The sequence below is a fragment of the Macrobrachium rosenbergii genome, chromosome 2, assembly GCF_040412425.1.
Source record: "Macrobrachium rosenbergii isolate ZJJX-2024 chromosome 2, ASM4041242v1, whole genome shotgun sequence".
Taxonomy (NCBI): domain Eukaryota; kingdom Metazoa; phylum Arthropoda; class Malacostraca; order Decapoda; family Palaemonidae; genus Macrobrachium; species Macrobrachium rosenbergii.
Genome location: NC_089742.1, coordinates 81,760,722 through 81,785,865, shown reverse-complemented (window position 1 = coordinate 81,785,865; position 25,144 = coordinate 81,760,722). Strand labels below are relative to the sequence as shown.

General features: G+C 40.8%; 1 protein-coding gene across 2 annotated transcripts in view; it reads left to right on the top strand.

Moving 5' to 3' along the window:
- The window catches only part of elg1 (enhanced level of genomic instability 1), a 260,212-nt gene that overhangs the window by 159,007 nt on the left and 76,061 nt on the right, over positions 1-25,144 (top strand). For both annotated transcript variants that reach the window (XM_067121580.1, XM_067121590.1), the window contains exons 8-11: positions 95-251; positions 391-490; positions 24,274-24,790; positions 24,941-25,042. In XM_067121580.1, coding sequence (XP_066977681.1) covers positions 95-251; positions 391-490; positions 24,274-24,790; positions 24,941-25,042 — 876 coding nt within the window. The remainder of the gene's footprint in view (positions 1-94; positions 252-390; positions 491-24,273; positions 24,791-24,940; positions 25,043-25,144) is intronic.

The following is a 25,144-nucleotide window of genomic DNA, read 5'->3' as shown; positions in this document are numbered from 1 at the left end:
TTGCAACACTAATTTTTAACATGCCGTATTTATCTATTGGATTTTTGCTGTTTTCTAACATCAGAGAAAAATTACAATTTTATAATATTTTCAGAAGAAAAGTTAGCACCAATTTTCTGCAGGAGGCCAAAATCACCAGAAATAGAAGTTTTGAAAATAGCACTCTCACCATCAAAGCTGAAGGCCCGACAAGATTTTTTGCAGTCAGGTGTCCCTGAACAGATTAAGAAGCAGCAATTACTAGAAAAAAGGTATTGTTTAATAGTATTTTAGGTTTGCAAATGGATTATTAGTTTATTCATATTATTGTACATAATGATAATGTAGTCTTGGTAAAATTTTGTGTTAAGAAAAAATGTTCTGAGTAATTGTCCCCCCAACTCTTTACAGCCAGGAAGAACAGCTTATAATATCAGCACCCTTTCCTGAATTCAATCACATACAACAACGAGATGGTAGTGATCTATTTTGGAATCTTCAGTCCCCCAAGGTAAGATATAATACTGAGAAAAGGATCCCAAATAAAATATGACCATAGTTTGAAGGGCCTTTTTGTGCCTACATGTTGCAAGCCTAATGCTTTTGTTACTTCTTAGTAATGTTATAATGAGGTTGTGTAGCTTTGTATCTACCGAGTGCTTAATGTGAATATGTTATATGGTCTGATATGACCAACGCAACAGTGTCTCTAGGTTGTGCTCTTCTATTCTATTACTCTATAAGGTTTTCCTGTACTTTTTACTACATTGAATTCTTTATATTAACCCTTTGAGGAATTGGGGGAGTCAGTACCAGAATACTAGCCCCCAATGACTGAGCAATAAGTCTTAGCAATAGTTTTCTTTGATCGCTCTGTGTAACGTAGTACTTCATGGTACTTAAATTCATTTGGTGTCATTTTTAACCCATTCCTGTCCAATTGACGTCATATTACGCAACAACCCCCTACCCCCTTCTTTTCTGACTGACGTAATTTTACGTAAAATTTACCGACATTTTTAAATGCGTGTGGTAGGGTAAATTTTTTTATTTTCGGACAGTTGGTGGTTTCCATAGGCTAAAGCATACCTTGGACCGTGTAACTCAGGCATCGATCGCCAGGCAAGCAGTCCCTATACTGCGCATGCGCAATTCCTGGCATAGTAAATTTCTCACAATGAAATCAGCTGATCCTACCCATGTTTCTCTCTCATATCTTACATTTTTTTATAAAATGTAGGATTACATTATTGGAAACACTCTGTTTGGTATCCTCTATTTTATATAAATTTTTAGTTCCTCTACTGTGCATGCGCAAAATCCTGGCGTAGTAAAATTCTCACAATGACATCAGCTGATTGCACCCACGCAGGCCTGGCAGGCCACACTTCTGTCAGAGACCATGCGTGCGAGGTTGGGTAAACACGTGTGGCTGTTTACATACAGCGGCGTCAATCGAGAACAGTTTCCAACATGCTTTACGCCAAAAGTTTTTCGGTAAAACTAGCGGAAATTCGTTAGTGCATCACATAAGAGACGTTTGGATTTTAGGCAGGGCTCTGAATCTCATTTTTCAATATCATATATATCAATATTTAGAAATTTTGTTGGCTTTCTCATAAAAAATAATTCATTCACCTAACTGTTATAGCTTTTGAGCTCTGACGATAATGTTGACAACGGTAACATTTTTTTCGTTTCGAACAGCTTATAACGTCAAAAATGAAACTGTTGCTGTTACCAAAGCCATTTTTCTTGACTCTCACTTTATTCCTCAACCTTTCCTCTACATTTTTGTATATTTACAAAGTAATTTCTATGAAAAATCCGGTAGGGCTCTTCAAAAAAAAAGGTCTAGCGATAATTCTCACCATATGCCTGGCAGCGCTCTGTTTCTTACCCACTTTTCTATCAATTTTTCACCAACTGGACTTATTCGTTTTTCATTGTTTTATATGTCGATATTTAGAGAATTTTCTTGGCTTTCTCATAAAAAATAATTAATTCGCCTAACTGTTATAGTTTTTGAGCTACGAACAATAATGTTGACAACGGTAACTTTTTTTTTTCGTTTCGATCAATTTATAACGTCAAAATGAAACTGTTGCCGTTACCAAAGCCATTTTTCTTGACTTTCCCTTTATTCTTCAACTTTTCCTCTACTTTTTCGTATATTTACAAAGTAATTTCTTTGAAAAATAACCGAGATAGGGCTCTTAAAAAAAATTTTTTTCTAGCGATAATTCTCACCATAGGCCGGGCAGAGCGCTCTGTTTCTCACCCTCTTTTCTATCAATTTTTACACCAACTGGACTTAATCGTTTTCCATTGTGTTATATGTCAATATTTAGGGAATTTTATTGGCTTTCTCATAAAAAAATAATTCATTTGCCTAACTGTTATAGTTTTTGAGCTACGAACAATAATGTTGACAACGGTAACTTTTTTTTCGTTTCGATCAATTTATAACATCAAAATGAAACTGTTGCCGTTACCAAAGCCATTTTTCTTGACTTTCCCTTTATTCTTCAACTTTTCCTCTACTTTTTTCGTATATTTACAAAGTAATTTCTATGAAAAATAACCGAGATAGGGCTCTTCAAAAAAATATTTAATAGCGATAATTCTCACCATAGGCTGGGCAGAGCGCTCTGTTTCTCACCATCTTTTCTATAAATTTTTCACCAACTGGACTTATTCGTTTTCCATTGTTTTATATGTCAATATTTAGGAATTTTATTGGCTTTCTCATAAAAATAATTCATTCGTCTGACTTTCATAGTTTTGGGTTCTGAACGAAAATATAAAAATAAGTAAAGAATTTTATTTTTTTTTTGTTAAATAACTCACATTTTTTCGTATTTAGAGGGCTGGGACTCTTATTCTGACTATTCCACCATAAAATATAAACATTTAGAAAAAAAGGACAGCAAAATGAACATTGTTGGCATAAAATTTCTATTTTTGCTGAATTTTCTAAATAATTATTTTTTCGCACTGTCGAGCGCTCCCAGACACATCGGGGCTCATGTACCCTCAGTGATGTGATAACTATACAGATATGAAAGGGTTAAGCTAAAGAGTTGAACTTTATCATGATATTTTTGAATATGCCAAAAAATATAAAAACAGTCAATATTATGAATATTAAACAGCCGTGATGATAAAATTTGTTACTTTAACAAAAATTCATGATAAATCAAAGAAAAGAGATATAAAATTTGTTTACTCAATGTAAAAGTATTACAAATTGCCTTTCCATTGATATAAAATTAATTACTTTTTAAACCATGTATGATACCACGAAGCATTAAAAAATCTAAAATATTCTTGAATGCCAAAGGGAGGGGAATTTTGATCTTGGTACTAACAATGACACTATTCTAGCTTAGACTGGCTGTGAGAGAATTCTTGATATTGATTGACCTTTGTTCCTACAGGGGCACAAACCTATCACCTTTCATATCTGTAGTACCTTCATGCATACCAGACCCAGCACATTTACTAACTAACAAGGGAGATACTTACGAAGGTGGGGGGAAAGATTTGCCCCTTCAACCGACTTTCCCCATTGTCCTTTCAGCCAGGATTGTGTATAGTTATATCACTCATTCACACCCCTCATTTTGCATGCCTTACTTGTGTCTTTTTGCCTGTTTTGAGCTTCATTTCCTCACCCTGTTTCTTACAGTCGCCATTCAAGGGATAGGAGGAATAGCTGCTCTTGTTCTCATCATCATTCCTGCACTATGGACTGCAGGGGCAGACATTTCTCTCACTCCTCCTCTGGCCCCTATAGAAAGTACTAGTCTCCACAGAGATTGAGAGACTCAATCCCTGCTTCAGTCCCATTGGGCTGGTTCTTCCTCTGGTAGGAGGGAAGTGACTCCTGTTTCCCTCTGACACTTTGCCTCGTGCCGCTACTGGGACACTCAGGAGCAGGACATTCCCCCCTCTCTACCTGGGACAATTTGTCCCCATGGCCTTGCCCTCCTTTCTCACCTCTGGAAAGTTACTCACCCCATTGTGATGTGGCAGTGGCCACTTTACTAACAGAAACCTCAGCAAAATCCTACCCCTCTGTCAAGAGCAAAGGGTGTGGATTATGTCCCAGCACTTTTGCCCCACCTTCCAAAGTCAATCCATAAGACAGGATAGGGACAAGAGGAGGTTCCCATTGAGATTGACACTCCCCCACTTCCATTGCCATAGGTGGTGGGGCCTGCCTCTCTTCCTTTAGGATGGTTTGGCAGCATCTAGGAGCAGAGGTGTGGGTAGTTTTGGTTCTAAGGGATGATTATTAACTACCCTTCAAGGACTGTCGACCTCCTCTCTCCATAGTGCCAGTCCCATTCCCAATGTATCAACCACACCACCAAAGCCCAGACAATGTGGGAGGAAGCTGAGTCCATGCTCCAAAAAGGTGTGATCGAGATTGTCCATTCTTCCTCATCAAACTTCTACAGCTGCCTTTATATTGTGGAAAAAGCCTCCTGAGGTTAGAGACCAGTCATATACCTGTTGATTATTAGCACCTATGTCAAACAAACCCCCTACGCAATGGAAACTGCCCGCTTAGTGTTGGAATCCATCGGAGGAAGACTAAGTGATCTCAATCGACCTTAAGGGTGCTTATTTTCATATTCCATCAAGTCCTTTACTATGCATATCTTTGTTTTCCAAGATGTGATTATCTACTGTTTTATTTATTCCCACCCTTTCCCCTTTTGATAACTGAATGATATGATATATTATTTATTAAAAAGAAAAAAAAAAATTTTGTTGTTGAATAAGTAACACCTCAGCTTAATGGACTTTTTGTACATGTCAGCTACATTATGATAATTGGTTTTTGCTTTGCTACCATTTTAGATGTAATACATTTTTAGATAAATCTCATAATTTTAGTGCTACAGTATAAAGTACAGGTTACTATAGGTTAGGAACTCTGTGGAATAGCTGTAAGCAGTAAGAAATCTAAAAAAGATTCAAGGCCAGGCTATAATATGGGGACTTTGTTACTTATCAGAAAGCCAGACCCCAAAGAGTGTGGTAAGTTGAGGTGCTACTATGTAGACCATCATGGAATGAAAATAAATTCCATTCACTAAAATTTGCTACACTTAATGTTACTCAGAACACAACCATGCTGGAATCAAGAAATTACTGTATGTTACTCTAGTACAGTAAACCCCCCGTGTTCGTGGGGAATGCGTTCCAGACCCCCCCCCCCCGCGAATAGCTAAAATCTGTGAATACTTACAACCCCCTCTAAAAACGCTTATACCTGTCTACCATGAAAGGTCAAACACCAAAGTATGCCTAAAAATACCAGCCTGCATCAAATATACATAAACTAGTACCTTATTACTGTATTAATCTTTGAAATGATATTATTAATGTAATTTTCAAGCCATCTTGAACATTTTATCGTTACATGTATACATACGTACTGTATGGCTTACATCTGTAGGTGAAAATAATCCAGTCCCCCCTACGTATTCAACCACGCATATTTTCTTTCTTACAGTTACAAGCCGTCCCGTTTTCTTTTAAAGGAACCATTGGTATTTATATGTATTTCACAAAAAGAGAGAGAAAAAATTTTTAGAAACATGTGCACATTTAAAAAAATTTATTACTACATACATATTAACCCTTAAACGCCTAATGGACGTACCATACGTCGACTAAAATTGTCTGTTGGGTGCCAAGTGGACGTATGGTACGTCGACTAAAAATGGTTTCTTAAATATTCGCGGAAAAATAATTATAGGCCTAGTTTGCGAAAGGTTTTAAATCACGCGCCTTGAGGGATGCTGGGAGTTCACGGATCACGCTGTTGTTTTGTTTATAAGCGTCACCCAGACGCGCATGCACGAATTTCTTCCTTCTCACACCAGAAAGCATCAGCGGCGCATCGTCGGAGAGGGATATCTTCACGCATCCGTGTTTTGCAGAACTTTGGTGAGTGTTTGCTTATTTGTGAGGCAACAGGACGTTTGCAGAGATGTCCCAGCATCGTCAGGACCGTGAAAGGCGCATACTGCCTGTCGGTAGTGAGCGTGTGAGACGAGTTTTAGACTGGGATGCTGGAGAGGGACCAAGCACCCAAGATGACCCAGCTTCTCAACGCCGTGTTGTGCGGCCACGTGTGACTGAAGGGGACCAAGGGCCACATCCCGTGCCTTTTCTAGTAACAATCAATCATTTTCCTTCATTTTGCAACAAACGGAAAGTCTCTAGCACAATATTTCGATTTATGGTGAATTTTTAAAAAAAACTTTCCTTCGCTCCGCGCGCGCGAACTCTGCTGAAAATCCTAGCATTTCTTGAGTCACCTTGTAATTTTTTTGCCGTTTTATATTATTCGTTACATAATGTGTTATACATCAAAATGTGCGCAATTTCATGTAGAATACAACAAAAAATAAATCATTCTTTTAGCTTTTAACAGTTTTGAAATATTTTCATTTAAATCACGATAACTGACAAAATTTTAACATTCGGTCAACTTTGACTCGACTGAAATGCTCGAAAAACGCAATCGTAAGCCAAAATTCTTACATTCTAGTAACAATCAATCATTTACCATTATTCTGCAACAAACGGAAAGTCTCTAGCACAATATTTCGATTTATGGTGAATTTTTGAAAAAACTTTTTCCTTCGCTCCGCGCACGCAAACTCCGCTGAAAATCCTAGCATTTCTTTGAGTCACCTTGTTGTAATTTTTTCACCATTTTATATTATTCGTTACATAAAGTGTTATACATCAAAATGTGCGCAATTTCATGTAGAATACAACAAAAAATAAATCATTCTTTTAGCTTTTAACAGTTTTGAAATATTTTCATTTAAATCACGATAACTGACAAAATTTTAACCTTCGGTCAACTTTGACTCGACCGAAATGCTCGAAAAACGCAACCGTAAGCCAAAATTCTTACATTCTAGTAACAATCAATCCTTTACCCCCATTTTGCAACAAACGGAAAGTCTCTGGCACAATATTTCGATTTATGGTGAATTTTTTAAAAAAACCTTTTCCTTCCAACCGCGTGCGAACTCCGCTGAAAATCCTAATATTTCTTGAGTCACTTTGTCATAATTTTTTCGCCGTTTTATATTATTCGTTACATAAAGTATTATACATCAAAATGTGCGCAATTCCATGTAGAATACAACAAAAAATAAATCATGCTTTTAGCTTTTACCATTTTTGAAATATTTTCATATAAGTAACGATAAATAGAAAAAATCAACCTTCGGTCAACTTTAACGCGATCGAAATGGTAAAAAAATGCAATTGTAAGCTAAAACACTTACAGTCTAGTAATATTCAATCAATTGCCTTCATTTTGAAAAAATTGGAAAGTCTCTAGCTCAATATTTCAATTTATGGTGAATTTTTGAAAAAAACTTTTTTTACGTCCGAGCGTTACGAATCATGCATCATTTTGTGATAATATTTTCTCTGTGTTGCTTTATTCGTTTTGCAATCTGTTATATACCAAAATCATCGCAATTTAGCGTACAATACAACTAAAAAAAAGTAACTCATTAGCTTTAACCGTTTTGCTTACAGCGCGATTTGTATAGTTATATAAAAGTTTTTTTTCGCTGTCATATATTCCAATATTTATATATGATAATGATATTTTTTTTAACTTCTGACAGTTGCATACTAAACTTCAGGCAGTGAGGAACAAAAGAGCCAAAAATGAACTCTTAATCTTAAAAACTAAGCGTGCTGTGACTTTTTGAAAGAAACTTTTTCTCAGCTTCGGCGCTAGCTCTCGAACGCCGCCGGCATACGGGAGACGTTTTTGTAAATAGAGGCTCGGCGTTTAAGGGTTAAGATTACTACATACGTAAATCATACAGGTACTCACCAGTGATGAATGTTGATTAAAGATGATGATGATGAATTAGCTGTGCAGTCTGATGAATGATGTTGAAGATATGACTACACAGCAAAGCAGAGGAGTTACAACTCATCTGAGGGCGCCTCTTCACCTTCAGGAGGCACTTCTTCAGTTGATTTGGGAGGCACTACTTCAGGCAATTCGAGAGGCACTTCTTCAGGTGATTCGAGAGGCACTACTTCGGGTGATTTGGGAGGCTTTGGAGGGGCCTTCTTTGTCCGTTTGATGAACATGGTGATAGGCAGTTGCTGTCGCTGCTTTTTCATGGTGGTGAGGGCTTGATTATAGGGCTCCAATGCTAAATCAAGGATGTTTGAAAACTTTAAGGAGCATTCCATATAAGGATCCCTTGTTGAAACATACTCCTGCGTATCCTTGATCATTCTCTTAATGTGGGACAGATGTTCCAGAGTCAGGCCGCCCTCCTCTTCCTCCTGCTCCTCCCCTGAATCTGGCGTATGCTCTTCCTCACTGGCAGACTTCGTCAGGTCTTCCAAATCCTGGTCCGTCAGGGGGTCAGAGTGGGCAACAATGAGGGTGCCGATTTCATCCTCGGTGATGTCCTGGAACCCTTCTCCACCTAGAATCCTCGCCAACTGGACAGCCTTATTAATGGCGGATTGTAGAATTTCTTCAGGAGAGAAGCCCCTGTAATCATGAACACACTCCGGCCACTTGTTCCAGCACGCGTTCTGGGTCTCCTTCTTCATGTCATTCAGTGATCAGCTGATGATGGTCAGACATGTGGCAATCGTGAATTTACGCCAGTATTCTTTTAGTGTGAATACCCTGGTCCATAGGCTGGAGGAGAGGTGGTGTTGGGAGGGAGGAACTCAAAGCTGGACTCCCTTGTAATAAAGATCGAGAGGGTGGCCACCAGCATTATCCATAATCAGCAACACCTTGAACTCCATGCCCAAGTCGTTCAGGTATTGTCTAACTTGAGGGATGAAGCTCTGATGGAACCAGTACTCTGTAAGGACTTTGGTGATCCAGGCCTTAGAGTTATGCATCCAGAACACAGGAAGCAATGCCTTGTTCTTATTCTTGAGGGCCCTGGGGTTTGCAGCCTTGTAAATAAGTCCTGTTTTAAGCATGAAACTAGCTGCATTCTCACACATGATAAGGGTAACCTTATCCTTCTGGGTCTTGAATTCGGAGGCTTTAGCTTCGTCCTTCATGAGGTATGTCCAGGAAGGCACCTTCTTCCAGAGCAGGCCAGTCTCATCCATATTGAACACCTGTTCTGGATGGTAGCCCTTCTCCTCGGTGATTTTCTTGAAGGTCTCCTGATATTTCGCGGCTGCTTCAATGTCTGCAGAAGCTGATTTCCCATGCAAAGTAACAGACTTTAGGTGGAACCGCTTTTGAAATCGGTGGAACCACCCCTTGCTGGCCTTGAAACCTTGAGGCGCTGATGATGGTCCTGCTTGGGGCTTTTCCCCCCTCTTCTTCTGCTTCTGTAGGTGCTGGTTCATCGAAGCCTAAGAATTCTAATTCTCCTTCTTCAACGCCTTCCTCTGCCTGTACTATGTCGTCGCCTTCCGTAGCAGTTGATAACTGCTGGTAGAGTTGTCGAGGTTTCTCGCGAATGATGTTGTAGTCAAGGGGCACGTTCTTCTTCCAGCAGTCCTCTATCCAGATTGCCAGATCAGATTCCATCTTCATGATTGTTTTATCCCGCACTGTCGCAGCTGTCTTTGCACTACGGAAGTACCTCATACTGACGGACTTTCGAATCTCTGCCTCTTTCTTCTTGATACATCTGAACTTCCATGAATCATTAAGAGGTGATTTATGGTTCTAACAACCTTCATGATCATTACAAGATTGGTAATTGACGTGCGTACTGAGTAATTCATAAACATACGCACGAACTTGCATGGATCATGGAGAGGTGATTTACAGTTCTGACAACCTTCATGATCATTGCAAGGATTGGTCTTTGGGAGAGTTAAAGAGAATAAATTACTGAATTAGAAGAGAAAGATAGACTTAGGACCTAGGTTGCCTGTAGAATTAATCCCTGGTCATGAATTTAAGAGATAAGTCTATTTTCTTCTTTAGTAAATGTAGGTCCTTCTACACCCATATATCAGCTCAGGGTAGTAGGCTAGATTTAACGCAATTAGATTGATTCAGTTAAATCTAGAATTGAATTATGTGTAACTATTTGAGTCATATGCAGTGTATCCCGTTGGCTCCACCTGCCAACAGGCCTGGTAGTCCTGGTGTTTCCAGACAAGGACTAACATCATAGGATGTCCAAGGACAGTGCCCTATGTCTCCTGCCTTTGCTTTCAATGCTCCTTGGACAGAGTTGGATCATGGTCACATAGGACGTTATTATAGGTCTAGATCTTAGTGTTTGACCCTATTATTCCACTGTTATTCTAGCGATTCGCCTGAGACAGATAACGGATCGCATTCTATTGTGAGTGCTGCCATGTGCGCAAGGCGTTGCGCCTGACAAGTGTGCATGGTGTTGCGCCTGCTATGGCGCAAGTGTCAATCAGAGTCAGCGTTTGCGCTAGTTCTCCCTTTTATTACTGATGATGTAAGTTTGTTTTGCCTAGGCCACTGTTATGTCAGTGCCCATTCTTTTGTGGTTTTTTATGGATTGTTTTTCAAACTTAGGTTAAGTGTCTCAGATATTTGTTTTTGCCCGTTAGTCTTTGAGTTTCCGCAAACAGCGTGAATCCGCACAGGTGTCTGTGAGTCCAAAGGGCCAGAGGCGAGTCCAGCTGTTATCTGTGAGTTTGTGGGAATCTGGGTGGCTGGCGGTGAGTCCGCACGGTTGTCTGTGATTCCGCCGGTGTCTGTATGGCCAGTGGTGAGTCCCAGTGGTTGTCTGTGAGCCCTAGGGATTCCGCATGGCCGGCAGTGATTCCACGCAATTCTCGGCGAGTCGGAGGGAGTCTTTGTGGCCGGCAACAAGTCTGCATTTTTGCCTGTGACTCTGCATGGGCATTAGCGAGTCCAAAGCGTCAGTGAGTCCACATGACACTTCAGCAAGTCCGTGCAAGATGTCTGTGAGTCCTGTTAATGAGAGAGCTTTTGACTTTCATTCTCTGTCAGATGGATTAGGAGAACATTAGCTCCTGGTCTTATGAGACCATTTATTTCTGGGGATCCTTAATAAGCCCTAAAGTTTTTTTGTCTCCTTAACAATGCCTTTTTGGGATGGGATAGGTGAACTGGCTCATGTCTCAGCTCATCCTTTGGGAAGGAATAGACTACAAGCTATCCATTTTTGATAGCTGCGGGGACAGGGAAGGAGGCACTGAAGACCGAATTACAGTAATACTTTTCTCTGCGTTTCCCTCACTGGAAGTCTCCTCCTCTTCCTCTTAATATAAACTCACTTGGGCAATTCTGCCTCCTTTCCCAGTTTTCCTTCCGGGCTCAGAAGGGAAGAAGTTCCCTTTTTGGCAGCAAGGATTCCAGTTTTCATCTACCAAAAGGGGTTGTGCATTTCCTCCACTATATCAAGATTCTTAGGTTTGATTAGCTCATCGAGCACTCGTGTGCCATGGTTCCAGATTGGACGTCTTCACACAAGTGGGGGAACACTTGTTGTAGTTACCCTGATGAAGGAAGTTCTTTGGAAGGTTTTTGCATTCCTTTCAGGAATTCTCTGCTTCTTCAACCTTTCAGTCATACAGAGCATCCTAGAGAAGAGGCAGGTGTTGGTCAGGAAGTCTTTTCTCCATTAGAGAAGGCAGCATTAGAGGAAGTAACAGCTACCTCTCTGGCCTTTTTACACAGGCTGTTCCTAGTGCCAGAATGAGATTTCGGATGACAGTCCTAGACATGTACAGGCTCAACCACTATTTCCCTTTTTTCCATGTTGTCAGTCTCCATGGTCTTTAACCACCATGGAGAAAGGAGAAGGATGTTTATGGGGTACTTGAATGATGCGTACTCTTGTGTCCCCATTCACCAACTTTCTGTAAATGCCTACTCTTTGTCTTTGGAGGAAAAGACATATCAGTGTCGAGCTCCTTTTTGTGGGCTCAGTTCCTTGCCCCAAGTAGTCCATCACTCAAGACCCCAAAATTTTGATTTAGCTGACCCCCCTTTAATAATTCACTTTCTTGGTACCAAAATTTTGGAAAATATGTATACTTTTCATTTCTGCTTGTTTCCAGGTCAGCATTTACCCAGAAACATTTCTAAATTTACATTTTCTAACCCCACCCCTAGAAGTTTTTTGTTGCAGAATATACCGATTGTTCAACTTTGAGGTAGAGTTTCACCATCATAGTGGCAAAATCTAACCTTTTATCACTTGTTTGTGTGTTGTTTGGTTCTTTTCAGTATCCTACAAGCCTCACTCTGTGAAAATGCCTAATTTACGTATTTCAAAATGGCTGTCATTTCTCTGTCAGCTTGTTTCTTAGTGACATAATGTTTTACTTTTTCCATCCTTTCCACTTTATAACTTACATGAAATGCAATATAGTTATATGAAATCATGTTTCATTTTCATTAATTTTATTCAGTGTATTTAAACCTAACACTATTTAAGGATATTTGTAATATACCAACTCAGTGCAATATGAAGGCTATCATATATTACAATTAGCATTGTTAAGAACGATAGATTGCAATGATTGCTATTGACAAAAGAACACAGTTTGGCATATCAAAACAAATTAATACTGTCACTCATATAAAACCATGACTCTTTAAACATTAGAGATAATCATGATAGAAACAGTTGGTAATAAACTAGTAACCAAATTGACATCAGTCTCAGTTTTCTATTATTAACAAGTCCATTTATAGTGGAGTCTATGAATCATCATCAATAATCATGATAGAAACAGTTGGTAATAAACTAGTAACCAAATTGACATCAGTCTCAGTTTTCTATTATTAACAAGTCCATTTACAGTGGAGTCTATGAATCATCATCACTCTCGTTGTCCACTTTTGATAGCTGTGTTCTGTTTGCACAGTCCCCTACGTCAACATGCACCAGTGCATGCAAGGCCTGCTCCCTTGCAAGAACAATGTTTTGTTAAGCAAGGAGATTAAGGAGGTGCTGCCTTACATCCACAGCTTGAGTACTCCATTGGGACACGGGGGCCAGGTTGTTCGTCTGTCCAGTAGATGGATAGTGCACCATCAGTCGGAGTCGAGCCATGACCACTGGGACTGGGGATGTCAGGATCAGTTTCTAAAGCACATTTCCAGATTGCCATCTGGTAATTTGCTCTTTTAACGTGTTGTCTTGGCACATTTTGTGTTGGTGGAAGTTGCTGTGATTGGTGGCTTCTAACACAACAAATGTAGCTTGCATCATTGATATTTTGTGCATAGTCAACACCATAGAGCAGAGTGGTAAATTGCTCACACTGCTTGTGCAGTTCTCCACTCACTTCAAAGGTTTCACCCAAACTCTGTGTTGCAAGTTCCGAAACTGTGTGTGCAAAATCCAGTCCTGCCTAATTGCCTTTGCCATGAAATCCATGGGTGTAATCTGTGCCCGTGAAGGCATGCAGGCCAACTATTGCTTTGCTTATTCCTTCTCCCAGGTGCCTTTTTAAGCTGTTCATGTCAACCATGCTTGAGCATTGTTCTGAGCCCGTTACAAGATACAATTGAGCTTGTATTTTGTCTTGATGATGAAGAGCAATAACTTCTACATCAGTATTTGGACTTCTCAATATGATGGTATCATGGCCATTTTTTGCTGCATGATGGGCATGAAGTAGGAGTCTTACCATCTGCCTCCTGGTGACTACATCGTGAACTTGTTCTTCTATGGATGTCAATCTATGGCATCTGTTGTCTGCTGTTATGAAGAGCTCGGTACCCAGGGGTTGGGAATATTCTGGTTGCACCCTTGTCTTGTGATCATCAGCAAGAAACCTTTGCCACTGCTTTGGACATTTCTGGCTCAGTTTGGATATCTTCACTTGAAATGCACCACTTGAAGACTGGCTACTTTTCTCCGGGCTTTTGATGGAAACATACCCATAATGGTCAAATACTAGGTCCATTCTAGACACAGGTCCAAATCCTTCTCCCTGTCTGAGAAGGAGTTTCAGGATTTTCACAGCCAGGTCTCTGAAAGTGTCTGGAATTTGTTTCAGTGTGTGTGCAGAAGAGCCATCTCATCCATGATGAAGACACTCCCTTGAATGTTCCCTGGTACATCTACAGTGTCTGATTCTAGGAAATGGCCAAGCTTAGCTCTCTGAGTTTTGCAGAGACCACCATATGGAGATGCTAAGGATAATGGGATATGGCCCAGTTCTAATGTGAAGACCAGGCGTAGGTCTAGTGCCCTGTTCTGTGCAATAAAAAGTGTCCTTACAAAGAAATCAAGCTCACTTTTAGATGTTTGTTTTGCATGTTTTGTTGTAATTTTTGTGGTTTGGGAGAATGTCTTGAGCTGAAGTTTCTTCATAGGGTCCTCTGTGGTAGCATTAAGCCTGTCATAGACAAAAGCTTCAGATGCAGTGCCTCTTTGCTTCTGCCTGAAGAAGATCATCTGCAATGACTCCAGAGGTAAGACTCATAAGCCCATTTCCACACTGGAAAGGGTTGTCTTGGTCTGCCATATATGTCACAGTGTGCTGCACACATTCTTCATCAGGCTTGATTGTTGGCTTTGTGGGCTCTTTATGTGGCTCCTGTACCCCATCCTCCATTCCTGTCATCTGCTTGCAGCTCTGGGTGATGGCTGCCCTCTCAAGAGCTGTAAGGTTCCACCACTGCATTGCTTTGTTATTTAGGCTAAAGCCTATGATACCACCTGGGGTTTTGCTGTTTCTGTTTATGGTCTGTTCAATAGTCTGATCAACAGGAATCTGACTGAATGGCATTTGGGTTCTTTGGACAGCAAACTCACCCTGCAGCATTGCGTTTTCAGCATCAGGCTGTTTGTTGCTGAACCGCAACATATCCCACAGGTAGACTGTGAGATATTGTGCGTAGTTTCTGTGATCATGCACAAACATCCAGGGTATCATCTTGTGTATGCATGCCTTGTGCAGTCTCCAGTCTCCAACACAAGATGATCGGAAGAAGTGCAGTAAAAGCTCAACCATTGACAAGTATGACTTCCATTGTTGGGCCTGTGGTCCTCTTGATGCCCCTGTGAATCTCAAAAGCTGCTCTTATCTGAATGCTCAAACATCTCTTGGAGTGCATTCCATGAAAGTTCTTGCATTTCTCAGAGCAGATCTTATACTACCTGCCAGTCAAATAAAGTTCACTCCCAATGCGTTCATCATCTAGAATTTCTGCCTTTTGGAGTAACTTCTGCCCTGCACAGAAGGTACTGCATTTTATCAGTGGTAGAAGGGTCTTACCTTCTTTGTCATATCTCTTTTTTAGTACAGATCAAACACAATTTGCCACATGGTACTGACTTGGAACAATGTGCCATTTTCTGAGGTTGAGCTTCAGTAGACTCTGATGCCAGATCCTCCCTGGGTCTTTTCTCTCTGGCAATATGATGATGATTTGTGTATGTCTGATAGCAGGCACAGTGGTAAACACCCACAGGACCCTTAGCCCATATGTCCTGAAGCTGCCTAGATATGTCATCATTTCTTTCATGCGAGGCCTTGTGAAATATTCCCCAGCTCACAGAGGTAAACTGAGTCAACTTTCCAGTAACACCCTCTTTGTGACACAAACATTTGGAAAAGTTTATTGATAGATTAGTAGGTGTGCTTGGGCGGGGATCTAGGATAAGAGATGCCACATCTCTACAGTTCTATTCTACACACTTGAAATAGTTAGATGCAGTCAACACCACCATTGCCACCACCTGCAGAGGCAGAAGAAATATGTTATGTGTGAATACTTGCACTATTTATTTGTAAACAATATTATTGAAATATGAAAAATAATACCTGGCTATGGTACTGTGATTAAATGAGCACCTCTTGATCGACCAAACTGATGATATTACTGTCAGAAGTAGTACTATGGACAAGACTTCAAACAATAGGCAACAAAGCCCCTTAAATATGTTTTGAAACAATGCTAATTAAAGCATTATTAATTATTGTTTATAATGAGGATTCTAGAGAGCAAAAACTAGCAATGCCATTTAAGTTAATAGAAGACATTTATATACATGAAACAAGAAAAAAAAATGACTAACAAAAAAGGAAGAGGGCTCACATTAACAGTTTTTGACAGGAAATTGAAAATGGCAGCCATTTTGAAATATGCAAATTAGGCATTTTCAAAAAGTTAGGCTTGTAGAATATTAAAAAGAACCAAACAACATACAAGTGATAAAAGGTTAGAATTTTCCAATATGATGGTGAAACTCTATCTCAGATGTGACCAAAATGTAAATTCTGCAACAAAAAACTTATAAGAGGTGGGGTTAGAAAACGTAAATTTAGAAATGCTTCCGGGTAAATGCTGACCTGGAAACAAGCAGAAATGAAAAGTATACATATTTTCCAACATTTTGACACCAAGAAAGTGAATTATTAAGGAGGGGTCAGCTGAATTAAAATTTACCCCCCTTATATGAAATGTGATAGACTTAAGAGTAAAGTTACTTCTGTGTCTGGACGATGGGTCATCTTGTGAAGTCCAGGGTGTTTGTGTGAGGGCAAGAGAGCCTGCACTGGGCTTGGCAAGGCCCTATGCATACTAAAAGATCAGAGGTCATCTCTGTAACCAAAGCAAAGAGTGACCTACCTGGGCATGGGTATTGATTCTGTTCTGTTCAAGGTTTTCCAACACAAGCTCAAGTAGATAATCTGTTGTTAATCATGATAGATATCCCTTCCTCAGGGTGCATGCCCCCTAATGCTTGTTGTTCTGCTTAAGCCACTTACCTTCCCTGGAGAAGTCAGTTCTGAGTACTTGACTTTGGATGTTACCTCTTCAGTTGCATTGGCATCGAGAGATTGATCGTGAGTTGTAGCTGTAAACCCAAGAACAGGTCTTTTTCCTTCATTGGTCGTTGTCCATAGTATTGCTTCTCACAGGGAAGTCCCTAGAGTCCCTGAATCCAGACCTCTCACTGTGTGCAATTACCTCAGACGAGGATGGGGATGTGGTTGTGGGGAACCAGTTGCTTCAAGGTGTGGTCGCTAGTAGAAATGATTCTTCTCATTAACTGCAAAGAGTTGTTGGCTAGCCAGAAGGGATTTAAGTAATTTCTGTCTCCTTAGGCGTGCCTTTTCTAGCTTATATTAGAAGGTAGAGGGCACCAATTCGGAACCTTGGGAGCCATCTATTAGAATTTTAACCTTTGAACAGTGGAGAGGAATATTGTACATATGCCTCAGCTGTTTCCTGGTTGACTGTATGTTTGGTGGACACATTAAGTCATCCGGGACTGGTACTCTCCTGCGATTGATCTTTGCCTATAGGTTGCAGGGTAATTAGGAGGGTGTTTGGTAACCCCTCGTTGATCTCTTTGCTGTTAAGCTGATTCTTTGTCTCTCCAATTCCAGCCCTTCAAGCCTGGGCAGTAGATGCTGGGATTCAGGGTTGGGCAAACTTATTCATGTATGCCTTCCCTATGTTTCCGCTGTTGAAGGGGGTACTCTAGGGTTAAGGACTACCGGGAACTCCACCATGTTTCTAATCTTGCTTTGGTGGCTGAGGAGGCATTGGTTCCCAGTCCTTCCACATTTAAGTAGAATTCCTAGGCATTACCTCCTTAGTAATCTGCTTCGTCAGGCGGGGAAGGGTTAAATCTTACGGAAATATCAAAATGCTTCAGCTAACTGTATGGAACTGTTGTCTAGCTCCTGAGCTCCAGAGACTTTTATTAGTCATCTAGGAGCTTTTCCTATAACAAGAGGAAAGTATACTAATTTCTTGTTCAGTATTGCTGGAGCTGTACAGATTATGATGCAAGTCCAAAGCCAGTCCCTGTCTGCACACCTATATTAACAAGGTGAACAATGTTTAAATTTCTGCACTTCTTGAGAAATGACAAAGGATTGTCTGTTTCCTACATCAAGGCTACAATCCATGCTGAATTAAGCAAAGCTGTTCACACTTTTCAGTTGGATTGCTGAAGGTTCTAAGCTGCTTTTTTTAACGTAATCCTTGGCTGAAGACTCCTTAGTGGCCCTCCTTTCTACCCCCGAGAGAGGCTTCTCTCAAGCATCTTTCATGGAACACTCCTGGGGTAGTGGCTTTGGCCAGAAGAGTAAGTGGGTTACATGCAATATATTTGTTAGTAGGGTATTCGTATACTGGAGCATTACTATCTTTTAATGCATCCTGTCATGCTATGATGATGTCAAGACCAAAGTTCTTCCAAGAGTTTTCTTTATTCCAGCTTTAGAGACTCTTGACTCCTGGAAAAAGAGCTTCTTTGATGCTCAGTCAGGGCAGTAGGGATTTATACATTCCTTCTTAGCCATTAAGGAAGCAGTGTAAGAACATATTTTGCACCGTCAAGAATCCTTAGGTTCCTAGGCCTTAGATGCCATGGTTTTCTTTATTAATTGTTAACCCTGGAAGCATACCATGCATTGTCTCCAGAGGATTGTCCCCTTTTGTTCTATCCAGCAGGAACTGGTGTACTCTGGCACCTATAGTTGTGGCAGGGGAGATTTATACTAGTCTTCCCCTTTTGTGTTACAAACAGGAATAGGTTTTCACTATCGACCCCATCCTGGATAAGTGAGGAATCTCATGTATTGGCATTCATACATGGTAATACCATATTCTGCTTTTAACTGCAGGATTGTGCTTTGTTGTAATTGCTTGTTTATCTTAGAAGGAACAAATAAAGTTCATAAGAGTAAATAATGTTGGACTTATGTTGCAGAGCCATTACTCCTCATTAGAAAAAGCTGTCCTGAGCTGATGTAGAACCACCTTTTTCAGGAAAAAATAGGTGGTGTTCATTTTAGTGTGAGATGCCACAGCAACTCGGTTAGGTAGGTGGTAACTCTTTAGAGATCATATTTAGTTGTGGTTTTGGCTGCCATCAACTCTGCAGGCCAGAGGCACAGAGGCCAAATTTACCATTCTTTGTTGCATAATCTCAACAAATGGCTATATTCAGGGTCATTTCACCTCCTTGCAATAATGGACCTCACCTGATGAAGATCCTCTCTGACAAGAACTTGCCATGGCATTGTATGCATCAGGTAAGCAGTGATAAGGATATTTCTAATATCTGATAATTTGGTTATAAGGAAATCTCTTGCCCTCCTCCAGCACACAATGTTGGAGTCAGCTAATGATAGAGGGTAAGTTTCACCTCAAAAATAATGATTTTTATGATAAAATCAGTTTTTTGGTACTTACCCTCCATCATTGAGATCCCTCCCTCCCCTCTTAAGAGATTAAGAGACGACTGATCAACCAAAACACTCGCTGTTATACACTAGGGAGTGTTCGCTTACTAATGACCTGCACCAAGCAGTCTTGGATAAAGCTAATGATGGAGGGTAAGTACCTAAGAAAGTAATTTTATCATAAAACTCATTATTATGGAAGGTTCATTTGTAGGTGAGATAAGAGAAAATGAAGTAGGGAGAGGTAGATGGCTTGGATATGTCTTCAGCACCATCCGAGGGAGAAAAGTACAGTTTACTGTTAGTTGGGATTCCCTTGGCATCAGAAGAATTGCAAGACCTAGACTTACATGGTTGAGCACTATGAGATGGGCAGTTGTAGATGAGTGGGAATTTATGGAAGTTAAAGTGCAAGAAGGCATGAGAAATGAAATGTCATATAGGCTCTTTATGTTGTATAGTACTGGAGCAATGATGATGGTTGTTTGGTAGTATGACATGAGTTAAAATACTATTAATATGATGGTATTGGTGTTTCATATTTCAACTTTTAGGCTACCATTGTTGGAGTATTGTTTGCTTGTTGGGCTGCCAGCAGTGGTTTGCATTCATGGTTAGTACCACCAATTGATTGTCTTGTATTGCCAACTTTGAGGTATTGATCGCATGTGCCCCTAAATTTGTGAGAGCTACTGATTTAGTCATGCTGGTGCTGTTTTCACATTCTCTTGAAGTGTTTCATCCTTTTTATTGCAAAATTATGGAATAGCCTTACTGGCAGAATTGTGGATTAGAACCTGTTTCTATAAAGTGCCCTGCACCATAGAGTGGACATTACAGTATAGACACTTGCCAGTCACTACTTTGAGCAAAGAAACTGAAACCCAAGACAGGGTAGAGCCAAGTAACAGGAGATTTTACGAAGTTGAGTCTTCGAGAGCAAGCTTTTATGGAATACAGTTCCCATGTTAAAGTAAGCAGCAAATTAAGTAAGTTTCAGGTAATGGACAGATAAGGTTGGTTTTTTTTTTTTTTTTTTTTTTTTTGAATAGGAAAACATGAACCCTACCAGAATCCCTCTTGCTACATAAAAACTAGAATATTTCTTTCAGCAAACAGTTAATTTAGTAAAAATCTTTAACTAAAGCATGCAACAAATGTAAAGGTTTTCTAAAAATATAAAACTTTTGTTTGCCACTACGTTCCTTTTGCTTGGAGTGTACCTGGCTGACAGGACCACTGAGTGGTTTATTGCCCACTTATGAAGCTGGACGGTCAAATTGTGAAGATGATAAGGGACTAGCCCCCACCCCAGCCCATTTGTTTATGTATGCCACCACCGTGGTGTTGTCGGACATCACGACCACGGATTGACCTGCTACCTCATCCTGAAACTTCTGAATGGCTAAAAAGGCCACTTTCAGTTCCTGGACATTCATGTGAAGATGTTTTTCTTCCAGGCTCCAAAATCCCAAAATCAAAAGGTCTTCCATATGAGCCCCCTACCCTTCGGTTGAGGCGTCCGTGAAGAGAAGGATCTCTGGAAGAGGAGTATCCCTATGGTCAAGTTCCCGTTGTCCAGCCACTATGCCAAGTCATGTCTCACCTCCTGCAATAGGGGGACGCGGAAGAATAGAGAATCCCTCACTGGGGACCAAAACTCTTTTTCAACCTCCACTGTAAAGAGCGGAAGTGAAGTTGGTCGTGAGGGATGAGGCTCTCCAAAGATGACAGGTGACCTAGAACAGCTTGCCACTGATGTGCAGGTTGTTTCTGTTTCGATAAGAATGATTTCATGACCGTCTTGAACTTTTCTATTCTCGGAAGTGAAGGAAAGACTCTTGACACGACTGTGTCTATCAGAACACCCAGGTCAAGAGTCTTGTGGCTGGGGATAAGATACAACTTCTCCTAATTTATCACAGTCCCCAGGTTGAGACAAAACTGAAGAAGACGGTCTCTGTTGTGGATCAACTTCACTCAAGAACTTGCTAGGACCAGCCAGTCATCTAGATATCTGAAAATACGAACCTCATGAGAATGATCCCAAGTCGAAACCAGAGTGAACACTCTTGTGAACACGTGAGGGTTTGTCGAGAGGCTAAAGCTTAGAACTTTGAACTGATAAACCATCTCTCCCAGAACGAATCAAAGGAACTTAGGATCTGGAAGTAGGCATCCTTCAAGTCTATTGTCATCATAAAGTCATTCTGCCTGATGGCACCTATAACTGTACGGGGAGTTTCCATCTTGAAACGAGTCTTCCTGGAAAAAATTCAGAGTTGATAGACTTATAACTGGTCTCTAGGCACCTGATGCCTTCTCTACCAAGAAAACTCAACTGTAGAAACCTTTGGAAGGATCCTTCACTACTTCCACAGCTCCCGTCTCCATCATCTCCCTCACCTCGTTCTGGAGAGCCAGTTCCGTTGGCGAGCCTGGAAGGTATGTCCTCTGACGGAGAGGACAATCTGTGAGAGGGGGACAAAACTCGAAAGGAAGTAGATATCCCACCCGAAAAACATCTACTACCCAATCTTCTGTTCCTAGCTGCTGTCAAGGCACCCAATGGCTCCCCAGGCACCCCCCCCCCCCAACAAAGGCAGTGGATGGGGAGGGGCGCCCTCTAGTGCTTCCCTCCTCTAGCTCTGCCTCTGCTTCCCCTTGTGCCTATAGGAGGCCGCAGCTGAAAAGGGCGTTGCTGAGAGGAAGTCTTAGTGGTTTTAGGAGATGATAGTCATTCCCTACGAGGACCTGTCATAGACTGTGATTTTCACTGCAAAGCTTGCTGTCTTGCTCTAGCTACATTGGGATGAGCAGACCCTGACCATTTAAGAGACTGCTTTCAGACCCAGACAGTTGTTATCAGCTGTGCTCCGATCAACTGCAGCTTGAACCTGGTCCTTCAGAAAAAGAGATGATGATTCCAATAAAGTCCCGTTCCTTAATGCTAACATGGACACAGCGCTGATGTATCCAGACACCCTAGAAAGAGCAGAGTCCCTCCTGTTCAGCAACTGGTTGGCCCCTATATTCGCTGTTAAGTGGATCAGAAAAGAAGTGGTCTTGCCCCCCAGACTGTAGGAGACTAAAGAAGGATGAACACTCTTAGAATCCTTCGAGAAGGCCATTGCAGAAATTTTGCCCACTGCCATAGACAGAACATTGTAAGGTTATGGAAATTTAAGGCTCCATAGACACTGCTTCTTGGAAGGTAATAGAAGTGCTTTCCCCCTTAAATTGATCCAAGGAAAGGCTCGGTCCTAACCTAACGAAGTCTGAATCCAATTGTGTTGGTTGCAGGGCGACTCTTGGGGTGGCATAAAAACGTGTGTGCCTATGAAGAGGAGTAGGAAGCAGCTTGAGGAATTGCCCAGAACGTAGTAAATTGTCCTTTCCACAGACAAGAGCATCTACCTGTTCTAAGGCAAAATCAGCGAGATCAGCCAAGGGTAATCGTACTGAGGTCTCTGTTTTTTTCTTGGGGAGTAGGAACTTCTCAAGGCCTGAAGATTGGTCTGAAGGACCGGTCACAGTTTCTTCCAAGTCATTGTACTTTCTAATCATTTCAACAACTTCACTGCACATCTTGGCCAGCACATAAGTGTCACGGTCAAGGGGTAGAGGATCCTCCCATTCTAGACCTCTAGAACTCTGTGCATGAAATCTCCAACTTCTACTTCATCTCGTTGAACAATTAGAGTTTATGCACATTCAGGACCTAAAACCCTCGAGGTTGATGCATAAAGATGAGAATCTGAAATATCAAACTCCTTCTTAGGGTGAAAAGAGGAGCTTTCTTTATATCCTTTGAATCCCCAAGAAGTAGAGGGAATTGGAGATGGAGGCCTAGTTTTACAAGCAGGTTGATGAATTTTGCTTGGACGATTGGGAAAGTAGCGTAGAGGAGAACGTTCCCTACTAAAAGACCAACAACAAGAACGGCCTCTGCTGTACAAGCGCTGCCAAGGCTAATGTTGCGGCTGAGCAGGGCTTCTGTAACGTGGGGATTTGTCGCGGCCACGTGACTGTGGTTGAGACTGTTGTCACTGCCATATATGAGACGAATTATGTGGAGAGGGGTCACGTCCTCAAGGCCGGTGTGGCGAGTTTACTGTTGCATGTGAAGCACGACATGGACGAATGGCCTCACGTGCAGGAATGTTATGGTCGAGAAAACGAGGTTGAGGAGGAGGCCGCGGCTGTACAAGGCTTGATTTCTTGACAGGAGCCTTGTCATCTTTCCTTGTTACAGTCAGCAGTCTAGCAATCACTTCCGTATGGCTGGGAGAAGAAGGAATACTATCACCTCAGGCAGGTCCTGAGATGCTGCTACCTCAGGCAAAGCCTGATATGCTTTCTACAAAAATCCAAAACTTCACAGATCAGAAGATACAGCCATGATCGAGTGGTTGTGTGGTTTCCTCATAGAAACGGCTATGGAGTGTGTGCCCGTAACCACCTTGGATGGAATGCAGCCGTGCTGAGATAAGCCAACCCCCCTGCTACAAGTTACATGAGGATCAATTTCTAAAGAAGCTAGGTAGCAAAAGCAAGGGTTGTTGCCAATACCAGGGCACTTCCTTTGCCTCTTAGCACTAGGCTGAGGTAAATCATGGGTTTGCATGATGATGAAGCAAACATATACCCAAAGAGGCACAATATACACCACACAAAACACTGAACTTAGAACCAGTTGCAAATGAATTGGCAGGAGAGGAAAAGCTGGCTTTGATGAGAGATGAGCCGTGCACATCAGCTCGAATACTGGTGCATCACGAGAGTCTTTGGGGCAAGCGAGATGAGACTCCTCCTACTCACTGGTCCCATTGGGTGACGCTTTGTATTACTACGCCATACCTTGATTGTATAATGTCAGATTTTTTCATAACATATTCCAGCTGCACAGGAGGATTTTCCCAATGTAAAGGCTGAAGGTTTGTATGTTAGGAAAAATACAAATTGATTAAAAATGTGTGATTGTATGCTCATTTGTTGGTGTGTCAAGATACATATTCCACTTGTTTTGTCAAAGTGAAACTTCTTTATCATTAGTGATTTACATGGAAAAATCTAAGTCAGATATTTATGGATACACTTCTCTTTCAGACATTGTCGTTAAAGGAGGAGGCTGAAAATTATGTCCCAAAATATACATGCACTTCAATTTACCAAGAGAACATATTCAACAAGGCACAACCACTTGAATCCAATTTATTATTAACTGAAAGTTGCTCACTTGATGTGACTTCTGTTGTTGTTATTCTGAATGCCTTAAAAAAGAATAATCCTAGGTTTCCTGTTTTCTCCTCTTTTGATGTATACCTTAATCAGAAGAAAGAAGCTGTGGAATTATATAAAAGAGAATTGGTTAGAGAAGATAAGATCTCTCTTATTGATTTAGAGGAGGAAGAAACAAAATCAGACAAGAGAAAGAGGAGAAGCAAAGAGGGACTTTCAAGGAGGGGTAGAAAGAAAAAAGGTAGTGGTAAGAAAATTAGAATGTCAGAGGAGATGCAAGAGATTGAGGAAACGCCACCACTCCCAGTTTGGCATGAAAGGATACCTAATATTTGGACTCAAGTTTATGCTCCAAAGAAGGGTAGCCAAGTAATTGGGAATAAATGTAAGTTTTTTTGTGCTTTGGGAATTTTGATTTCGCTTGAACATTTTTATTGATATGCCATATCAACTGACAATGATCTGTTTTTATTTTTAAGTGATGAAAAGTCAAGTTTATGACCAAGTAAGGTCTTTTTCTTATTATTGATCTCAGGTCATGTAAAAAAGCTGAGGAGATGGCTACAGGACTGGAAAAGTAAATCAGAGGCTTTTGCTGTTAAAGAAAGAAATAAGAAAGCAAGGTTATCAAGGAAAGGCAAGTAACTTATTTTATCATAATATGATTTTATTGCTTCTGTGACTTACAGAATTTATTACAGTGAATTAATTGTGAATGTTGATATATATATTGTATGCT